The sequence below is a fragment of the Dipodomys ordii genome, unplaced genomic scaffold, assembly GCF_000151885.1.
Source record: "Dipodomys ordii isolate 6190 unplaced genomic scaffold, Dord_2.0 Scaffold64, whole genome shotgun sequence".
Taxonomy (NCBI): Eukaryota; Metazoa; Chordata; class Mammalia; order Rodentia; family Heteromyidae; genus Dipodomys; species Dipodomys ordii.
The window spans coordinates 4,975,108-4,985,706 of NW_012267280.1; the positions used below are offsets into that span (position 1 = coordinate 4,975,108).

The window sequence follows — 10,599 nt, forward strand, 5'->3', positions numbered from 1 at the left end:
GCTCTACCACTTGAGCCACAGTGCCACTTCCGGCTTTTTTCTTTTTGCTTATGTGGTTCTGAGGAATCAAACCCAGGGCCTCAGGCATGCAAGGCAAGCACTCTACCACTGAGCCACCTTCCCAGCCCCGAAAGTTGGTATTCTTGAGAGCTTTACACCTGTACTGGGGAGAGCCAGTTCCCTGCCCAGTGCCTGCCCCTCACACTGGCCTGGCAACTTTACCTTCCAGGACTCAGGAAGCTGGCTTGGGAATAGGGCTACTCTGACAGGAGCTGTGGTTACCACTCAGGCTATGTCAGGATTCATGGCTCTGTGGATCGAGGGCAACAACTGCGGCCCAGAGGTCATAGGACATAACCTAAGGTCACAGCAGTAAGTTTGATCTCAGTTCTCAATGACTCAGGGGGAAGTAGGGCCTCATAGGGGTCAGGAGGTACTTGGAACAATCTTACACCACAGGCAGAAGTTGGGGTGGAGGGCTGTGATGTGGCTTAGTGGTAGAATGCTTGCCAAGCATGCATGAAGACCTGAGTTCTATTTCTCAGTACCACATAAGCAGAAAAAGCCGGAAGTGACGCTGTGGCTCAGGTGGCAGAGTGCTAGCCTTGAGCACAGAGAGGCTCAGGGACAGAGCCCAGGCCCTGAGTTCAAGCCCCAAGACCAGCAAAAACAATAAATAAATAAAAATAAAAGAAATTCTTAGGGTGGGATGGAAGCACCAGGACCCAGCCTGACCTGTCCCATCTTGCCAGCACCAGCTAGCACTCACACAAGTAGCTGGGCTCTGAGGGGAAGTAACACTAGCCTCATTGACTGTGAGATACAGAGGAGGCAGTAGCTGACCTTGGCCTTTCTACTGGGCTCTGTGTGTGTGTGTTTGTGTATGTATGTGCACATGTGCAGCAGTACAGAGTCTTAAACTCAGGATGGTCCTGGTTCTTAGCTTTTTTGCTTAAGGCGTGCACCTTACCACTTGACTCACAGTTCCACTTTGGCTTTTTGCTGGTTAATTGGAGATAAGAGTCTCTTGGGTTTGTCTGCCTGGGCTAGCTTTGAACTTCAATCCTCACATCTCAGCCTCTTGAGTTGCTAGGATTACACAAACATAAGCCACCAGCAATTCTTTGTTCGTTTGTTTTAGTTGTGGGGCTTGAACTCGGCCTAGGCACTAGCCTAGGCTAGTGCTATACCACTTTGAGCCACAATGCCACTTCCAGTATTTGAGTGATTAGTTGGATTTTAGCCATTGCCTGGCTTTTTTTTTTTTAATTTCTAATATGGCAATTTGAACTCAGGGCCTCACATTCTATCTCAGCTTTTTTACTCACAGCTAATATTCTACCACTTGACCATGCTTCTAGATGGCATCTTGCTGGCTAATTAATTGGAGCTGGAATCTCACATAATTTTTTTTTTTTTGTTGGGCATGTGGCTTGAACTCTGGGCTTGGGCACTATCCCTCAGCTCTTTAGCTCAAGGTGAGTGTTCTACCGCTTGAGCCACTTCCGGTTTTCTAGTGGTTTATTGGAGATAAGAGTCTCATGGACTTTTCCGCCTGGGCTGGCTTTGAACCGAGATTCTCAGATCTCAGCCTCCTGAGTAGCTAGGATTACAGGCGTGAGCCACTGGTGCCCGGCTTCTCACAGAATTTTCTACTGGGCTGCCTCTGACCCAGTCTTCTTATCTCACCCTCTTGAGTTAATAGGATAACAGCCATCAGCAACCAGCCTGACGGGGCTTTTGGTCATGATGGATGCCCCACTTAGGACCCAGGCTACAAGTGGGCATCTGATCACCTGTGGCTATGGGGTCCCTGACATCCTGTTTCCTTTCAGGTGGCTGCAGCCTTCAGCCAGGGTGACCAGATCAGCCAGAGCAGAAATGTCAGGTAAGTCCCACCAAGCAAGGAGTCTGCTCTTTTCTAGGACCTGGCCCCCAGTGGGAGTGATGTAAGCAGCTTCTATATGAGACCATGGTTTCAGCTAGTACTTCACCCCACCTCTGGAGCCTGCAACAGGGCTTTCTGCCTTATTGCACCTTGGGCAGCTGTGCGGTGCAGACATGCCCACCTGCAAAGCCGCCATATCCACAGTGGCAGAGTCACATGGTCACCTTCATTTGTACCAGAAATGAGTGAAGCAGCCAGGTGCCATGGCTCATGCCTGTAATCCTAGCTATTAGAGATTGAGATCTGAAGATTGCAATTCAGAGTCAGTCCAGGCAGGAAAGTCTGTGAGACTCTTATCTCCAATTCATTACCAGAACCAGCCAGAAGTTGAGTTGTGGCTCAAGTTGGTAAGCGCCAGCATTGAGTAGAAAAAGCTCCCAATCCTTGAGTTCAAGCCTCACAATTGATCAGAAAAACCAAAAAACAAGTGAAGCCGTCCTTGGAGGTTCATCTGCAGCTCCTACCTCCCATCATCTCCCTGCTGGTCTCTCCACTCCTAGACTTACTATGGTGCACTCACTTCAGGGCTCTATGTGGTCCATGCCCCCTGCCTGATGGCCGCCTCAGAGTCTGGACTCCCTTATCTGTGCTGCAGTCCTGCAGTGCACACAGGCCTGGAGTATTTGAGCAGGTCTCACACTGTACCCTTTTTTTTTTTTTTTGCTAGTCCTGGGGCTTGAACTGAGGGCCTGGGCACTGTTCCTGAGCTTCTTTTACTCAAGGCTAGCACTCTACCACTTGAGCCACAGTGTCACTTCCAGTTTTCTGGTAGTTAATTGGAGATAAATAGTCTCACTTTGCTGTATAGACTGCTATGAACTATCTTCAGATTTCAGCTTCCTGAGTAGTTAGAATTATAGGCATGGGTACTGTCCTTGAGGTTTTTCCCTCTTTTTTTGGGGGGGGTCCGGTTGTGGGGCCTGAACTCTGGGCCTAGGCACTGTCCTTCAGCTCTTCAGCTCAAGGCTAGCGCTCTACCACTTGAGTCACAGCGCCACTTCCGGCTTTTTTTCTTTTTGCTTATGTGGGGCTGAGGAATCGAACCCAGGGCTTCAGGCATGCAAGGCAAGCGCTCTACCACTGAGCCACCTTCCCAGCCCTGAGGATTTTCCCTCAAGGCTAGCGTTCTATCACTTTTACCCATAGTGCCACTTCTGGTTTTCTGGTAGTTAAGTGGAGATAAGAATCGCCTGAGGGCTGGGATGATGGCTCAGTGGTAAAGTGCCTTGCATGCATGAGGCCCTAGGTTTGATGCCTCAGAACCACATAAGCAGAAAAAGCTGGAAGTGGCACTGTGGCTCAAGTGGTAGAGCACTAGCCTTGAGCTGAAGAGCTGAGGGACAGCACCCAGGCTCAGAGTTCAAGCCCCAGGACTCTGGGATAGCGCCCAGGCCCAGAGTTCAGGCCCCACAACCAACAAAAAAACAAAACAAAAACAAAGAATCTCATGAGCCAGGCACCCCATGACTCATATCTAATCCTAGCAACTCAGGAGGCTGAGATCTGAGGATCAAGGTTCAAAGCCAGACCAGACTGGAAAGTCCGTGAGACTTATCTCCAATAAACAACTCAGAAAACTGGAAGTGGTGCTGTGGCTCAAGTGGTAGAGCACTAGCCTTGAGCTGAAGAGCTGAGAGACAATGCCCAAGCCCAGAGTTCAAGCCCCACGACCAACAACAACAAATAAAAAAGTCTCGTGGACTTTCCTCTCCCTGGACTGGCTTCAAACCACAATCCTTAGATCTCAGCCTCCTGAGTAGCTAGGATTACAGGCATGAGCCACCAGCGCCCGGCTAAGAAATTTTTTTGTTGTTGGTCATGGGGCTGGAACTTTGTTCCAGGGGGTCAGATGCTTGACATGGAGACTTCTTGGGCTAGAGCCCAGCTGTGGTAGGGCAGGTGATTTATGTTTGTTTGTTTTTTTTTGCCCGTTGTGGTGCCTGAACTCTGGGCCTGGGCGCTGTCCCTCAGCTCTTCAGCTCAAGGCTAGTGCTCTACCACTTGAGCCACAGCGCCACTTCCAGCTTTTTCTGCTTCTGTGGTGCTGAGGCAACAAACCCAGGGCCTAATGCATGCAAGGCAGGCACTCTGCCACTGAACCACCTTCCCACCTCAATTTATGGTTCTAGGGGGATCCTCCACCAGATGTCCTGACATGCTTTGGACAGAATGTGATCATGTGACCTGTGGGTTTTTTCCTTCCTTAGGGAAGGAGAACAACTTTCCACCTTTGCCCAAGTTCATCCCGCTGAAACCATGTTTCTACCAGGACTTTTCTGATGAGATTCCCATTGAGCACCAGGTCTTAGTGAAGAGGATCTACCGCCTTTGGATATGTAAGCCCTAGGGCTGTAGGCACCAACTGGTAGCTGGCGGGGAGTCTAAACTGTGTGTCTTTTGTGGAAAGGCTGCTATCCCAATGTAGCACTGTGCAGTGTGGACGTGGCAACTGGGGCAACTGGGGACAGCAGCCTTCCCTGAGGGCCTGAGTGGCCTGCCAGGAATCCCCTTGTCCCTGCATCCTAAGCCTGGCCTGCTAGTATGGATTGCCCCAGCTCATCTCTAATGTGTGAAAGTCCTGAGGCCAGGGAGGTGGGTACCCAACCCAGTGCCCCTTCTCTCTATCCTGCTTAGTCTACCCCACCCTTCTCTTTCCTCCCCTCCAGTTTACTGTACCACCCTTGGGGTCAACCTCATCGCCTGTCTGGTCTGGTGGATTTGTGGTGGTTCTGGAGTCAACTTTGGCCTGGCTTTCCTCTGGCTGCTGCTCTTTACCCCATGTGGCTATGTGTGCTGGTTCCGACCAGCCTACAAAGCCTTTCGGTAAGTTAGCTGCTTGGACGAGCCAGCTTATACCCAGGTTTTGTCACACTTGCTCCCTGTAGGCATCTCTGGACATCTCTGCTGCTGAAGATCTTGCTTAGTGTTGGGGTGGCTGCCCACCCAACTGTGGTCTGGTTTCTGTTACCAGTTCTCCCCCACCAGAGCCGAGCCTGGTGCCAGCTGCCTAGAATGGTCCTGGTATTCATTGGGCTTTAGTGGAGTGAACAACATCTCTTCCTCCTTTTTTTTTTTTTTTTTTTTTTTTTGTGGATTGCTGGTCTTGAACTCTGGAGCTTGGGCACTGTCCCAGAGCTCTTCAGCTCAAGGCTAATGCTTTACCACTTGAGCCACAGTGCCACTTCCAGTTTTCTGGTGGTTAATTGGAGTCTCATGGACTTTCTGCCCAGGCTGGCTTTGAACCATGATCCTCAGATCTCAGCCTCCTGAGTAGCTAGGATTACAGGCGTAAGCCACTGGCACCCAGCTTCTTCCTTCCTTTGTGGAAGTTTATATTGGAGTCAGCAAACTAGAGCCCATAGACCAAATCTTTTTTGTTTGTTTTTGTTTTTATTGCTTGTGGGGCTTGAACTCTGCCTGGGCACTGTCCCTGAGCTCGTCAGCTCAAGACTAGTGCTCTGCTACTTGAGCCTAGCGCCACTTATGGTTTTCTTCATGGACTTTCTTGCCCAGGCTGGCTTTGTACCAGATCTCAGCCTTCTGAATAGCTAGAATTACAGCTGTGAGCTACTGCTACCCAGCAAAATATTCTTTTCTTTCTTTTCTGTCTTTCTCTCTCTCTCCATCTCTCTCTTTTTTTTTTTTTGGTCAATTATGTCGTTTGAACTCTTGGCCTGGGTGCTGTCCCTGAGCTCTTCAGCTCCAGGCTAGTGCTCTACTACCTGAGCCACAGTGCTACTTCGTTTTCTGGTGGTTAATTGGAGGTAAGAGTGTCATGGACTTTCCTGCGCAGTCTGACTTCAAACTGCAATCCTCGGATCTCAGTCTCCTGAGTAGCTAGGATTACAGGTGTGAGCCAATGGTGCCTGGTTAAAATATTACTTCTTAAAGCAACACAAGTGTCAAGTGTCACCATCACAGCAGTGTTTTTTGTCCCTTTGTAGAGCCGACAGCTCCTTTAATTTCATGCTGTTTTTCTTCATCTTTGGAGCTCAGTTCATCCTGACTGCCATCCAGACAATTGGCTTTGTAGGCTGGGGCACATGGTAAGTTCTGAACACTCTAAGTGTTGTGTGGTACATTGTGTTGTGTATGTGTTAGTCAGATATGTTGTGTGCTGTTACAAAGGCACCCCAAGTACATGGGAACTCAGGTAACAGTATCCTGTAGTCCTTTTTTTTTTTTGTCGGTTGTGGGACTTGAACTCTGGGCTTGGGTACTATCCCTCAGCTCTTCAGCTCAAGGCGAACCCTCTACTGCTTGAGCTACAATGCTACTTCCGGTTTTCTAGTGGTTTATTGGAGATAAGAATCTCACAGACTTTCCTGCCTGGACTGGCTTTGAACTGTGATCCTCAGATCTCAGCTTCCTGAATAGCTAGGATTACAGGCATGAGCCACCGGTGCCCAGCTCTGGTAGTCTCCAGAGAGGCTGTGGTCCAATGAAGGTGGGGTGGTGTCTGTTCCCCATGGTAACTGGCTGCTGGCAGAGGCTTCTGCTTCATGTATATCTGGACTAGACCGTCTCTCTTTCTCTGTTTGTTTTTTTCTTTCTTTTTTTTTTTTTGGTCCGGTCGTGGGGCCTGAACTCTGGGCCTGGGCACTGTCCCTCAGCTCTTCAGCTCAAGGCTAGTGCTCTACCACTTGAGCCACAGCACCACTTCCGGCTTTTTTCTTTTTGCTTATGTGGTGCTGAGGAATCGAATCCAGGGCCTTGTGCATGCAAGGCAAGCGCTCTACCACTGAGCCACCTTCCCAGCCCTGTTTTTTTCTTTTTTTGCCAGTTGTGAGGCTTGAACTATGGGCCTGGGTGCTGTCCTTGAGCTCCTTTTGCTCAAGGCTAAAACTCTACCACTTGAGCCACAGAACAACCACTTCTAGCTTTTTCTGTGATTTAATTGGAGTTAAGAGTCTCACAGGCTGGGTGCTGGTGGCTCAAGCCTGTAATCCTAGCCACTCCGGAGGCTGAGATCTGATTATGGTTCAAAGTAAGCCTAGGCAAAAAGTCCATGAGACCCTTATCTTCAATTAACCATCAAAAAGCCAGAAGTGAAGCTGTGACTCAATGGTAGAATATTAACCTTGAGTGAAAAAAGCTCAGGGACAGTCCCCAGCCCCCACCCCAAAAAACTTTTAGGCTAAATTTAAGCTTTTTCAAAGTTAATTTTGAGAATTGAGGCACAATACTAACATTGGTGGACTTGGTGAGACCTTATCTTAAATCTTTTGTTCTGTGATTTCCTTTTGTTTTCTCTCTCTTTTTTTCCTTGGACTTGGGGCTTGAACTCAGGGTCTGGGTGATGTCCCTGAGCTCTTTTACTCAAGGATAGAGCTCTACTACTTTGAGCCATAGCTCTACTTCTGGTTTTCTGGTGGTAATTGGAAATATGAGTCTCATGGACTTTTCTGCCCAGCTGGCTTTGAACTGTGGAGCCTCAGATCTCAGCCTCCTGAGTAGCTAGGATTACAGGCATGAGCCATAGGTGCCTGGCAACTTTTTAAAAAAATATTATTTATTTACTTATTATTTAGCTGTTGTTGTTCATGGGGCTTGAATTTAGTCTGGTCACTATCCCTGAGTCTCTCTGTGCTCAAGGTTAGCCCTCTACCACTTGAGCCCCAATGCCACTTCTGGCTTTTTCTGTGTATGCAGTACTGAGCATTTAAACTCAGGGTTTCATGTATGCTAGGCAAGCACTCTACCACTGAGCCTCATTCCCAGACCCAACTTTTTAATTTTTTAATTTTATTTTAAAGTTTGCTTTGGGCCTTTAAAAACTTTGTTATTTTTCTTTTCTTTTTGGCACTCTTGGGGCTTGAACTCCATGGCTCCACCTCCACTTCTGGCTTTTTTTTTTCTTTCTTGCTTTCTTTTTGGTCAGTTATGGGGCTTGAACTCTGGGCCTGAGCACTGTCCCTCAGCTCTTCAGCTCAAGGCTAGTACTCTACCACTTGAGCCACAATGCCATTTCTGGTGTTCTGGTGGTTTATTGGAGATAAGAGTTTCTTGGCTTTTCCTGCCCAGGCTGGCTTTGAACCACAGTCCTCAGCTCTCAGCCTCCTGAGTAGCTAGGACTACAGGCGTGAGCCACTGGCGCCTGGCTACTTTTGGCTTTTTCTGATGATGTGAAACTGAGGAACCGAAACTGGGGCTTTGTGCATGCATGGTAGGTGAGTACTCTATCACTAAGCCAGCCCTTAAAACCTTTTTAGATGGGGCTGGGAAGGTGGCTCAGTGGTAGAGCACATGCCTTGCATGCCAGAGGCCCTGGGTTTGATTCCTCAGCACCACATAAGCAAAAAGAAAAAAGCCAGAAGTGACGCTGTGGCTCAAGTGGTAGAGCGCTAGCCTTGAGCTGAAGAGCTGAGGGATAGCGCCCAGGCCCAGAGTTCAGGCCCCATGACCGGACCCAAAAAAACAAACAAAAAAAAACCTTTTTAGAATTGTTATAAAGGAAATAATACAGAGGGGTTATGGTTATGTAAATCAAGTAAAGAGTACATTTTTGGGGCTGGAAACATGGCTTAGTGGTAGAGTACTTGCCTAACATGCATGAAGCCCTGGGTTCGATTCCTCAGTACCACATACACAGAAAATGCCAGAAGTGGTGCTCTGGCTCAAGTGCTAGCCTTGAGCAAAAGAAACTCAGGGACAGCGCCCAGGCCTTAAGTTCAAGCTCTAGGACTGGCCAAAAAAAAAAAAAAGAAAAAGAGTACATTTTTGGGGAGAGGGTGATGTCATCCCTTTATTTGCTCTTTCCTAGTTTTTCCCTCCCATCCCCACCTATAAGTTGTATAGTTCGTTTTCAACATAGTGTCTAGGGGTTACCACTGCTGCATTTATTCACCCTTTGTCCCTCCATTTCTGTGGCCCCTCTTTCCCCTCCCAAAGCCATATAAACAAGAAGTAAAGAAAACAAAGTGACAAAAAAAAAACTTGTTTCCATTTCCTAGAGTTCATTTTGATAAATATTTTGTATGATCAGAGTTTCATTTCGACTTCATTTTGACAAGTGAAATCTGCTGTTAGCACCCGGTTGGCACTCACACTCGCATCCTCAATGCTGGTTACAGTGCCACTTCATGGGTTTATTGCTCACCTGATAGTTGGTGACCCATTGCCATAGAAAGGACAAACAGGCCCTTATCTGTGGTGTGCCCAGGCCCACTTACTTTCTTGCCCCTGCAGTGGCTGGCTGGCAGTGATGGTCACATTCAAGACTAATGTTGGGGTGGCAGTGGTTATGCTGATTCCAGCTGTCATGTTCTCCCTGACGGCCGCCTTGATGGCCATTGTGATCATGAAGGTAAGTCCTCAGTCCTGGGCCACCTAGCCCTCACCATTCCTCTCCCCTCTCCATCCCAGGTATATGAAATCAGGGATGTGTTTTCTTTGAGAGAGTCACATCAGATGTGCATACTTCATCTCTAGTAAGAAGCTGTTACTCACAGGAGCTCATGAAGACTCAATCAATATTTGGCATCTTGCAAGGTAGCCATGTGGCTTCTCTACCTGGTAGTGACAAAATCCCCACACAGAAGGACAGGGCCTAAGAGTAAACTATATCATCTGTACTGGAAGTCTAGGCCTAGGAACCCCTAGATCCACAAGTGCCCAAGCACAATGGATCAACCTGGCAGCCTTCTGAACATACAGCCTCAGGCCTGCCTGAGGGGTGACTCTCCCTCCCCATCTCCCTCAGGGACAGAGAAATGAGCCTTTAGTAGCCAGATGACAGGATAGAGGCAGATCCTGCTGGAAGGTTAGTATGCAGCTGAGCTAATAACAGAGAATATGGACTTAAAAAACAGAAGACCTTGCCAGGTACCAGTGGCTCACGCCTATAATCATAGTACTCAGGAGGCTGAGATCTGAGGATTGAGATTCAAAGCCAGCCCAGGCAAGAAAGTCTGTGAGACTCTTTTATCTGCCCAGGCCCAGAGTTCAAGTCCCATGACTGACAAAAAACAAAACAAAACTCCCCAGAAGACTTCCTATAACCCTAGCTACTCAGGAGGCTGAGATCTGAGGATTGAGATTCAAAGCCAGCCCAGGCAAGAAAGTCTGTGAGACTCTTTTATCTGCCCAGGCCCAGAGTTCAAGTCCCATGACTGACAAAAAACAAAACAAAACTCCCCAGAAGACTTCCTATAACCCTAGCTACTCAGGAGGCTGAGATCTAAGCATGAGTTTGAAGCAACTCGGGGCAGGAAAGTCTATGAGATTCTTATCTCCAATTAACCAGCAAAAAGCTGGAAGTAAGAGTGTGGCTTAAACAACAGAATACTAGCTTTGAATGAAAAAGCTCGGAGATAAGCTGGGTGCCTGCTTATGTCTGTAATCCTAGCTACTCAGAATGCTGAGATTGCAGTTTGAAGCCAGCCTGGGCAGGGAAGTCTGTGAGACTTTTTGTTGTTATTGTTGGTCATAGGGCTTGAACTCTGGGCTTAGCCACTGTCCTTGAGCTCTTCAGCTCAAGGTAAGCGCTGTACCACTTGAGCCACAGTGCCACTTCTGGTTTTCTGGTGGTTTATTGGAGATTAAGAGTCTCACAGGGGCTGGGAAGGTGGCTCAGTGGTAGAGCACTTGCCTTGCATGCTTGAGGCCCTGGGTTTGATTCCTCAGCACCACATAAGAAAAAAGAAAAAAGC

General features: G+C 48.1%; 1 protein-coding gene across 3 annotated transcripts in view; it reads left to right on the forward strand.

Annotated features, from left to right (window-relative positions):
• Positions 1–10,599, forward strand: part of Scamp4 (secretory carrier membrane protein 4) — a 34,997-nt gene that overhangs the window by 11,253 nt on the left and 13,145 nt on the right. For all 3 annotated transcript variants that reach the window (XM_013022928.1, XM_013022930.1, XM_013022929.1), the window contains exons 2-6: positions 1,836–1,888; positions 4,156–4,284; positions 4,615–4,771; positions 5,893–5,994; positions 9,137–9,254. In XM_013022928.1, coding sequence (XP_012878382.1) covers positions 1,882–1,888; positions 4,156–4,284; positions 4,615–4,771; positions 5,893–5,994; positions 9,137–9,254 — 513 coding nt within the window. In that variant the 5' untranslated portion in view covers positions 1,836–1,881. The remainder of the gene's footprint in view (positions 1–1,835; positions 1,889–4,155; positions 4,285–4,614; positions 4,772–5,892; positions 5,995–9,136; positions 9,255–10,599) is intronic.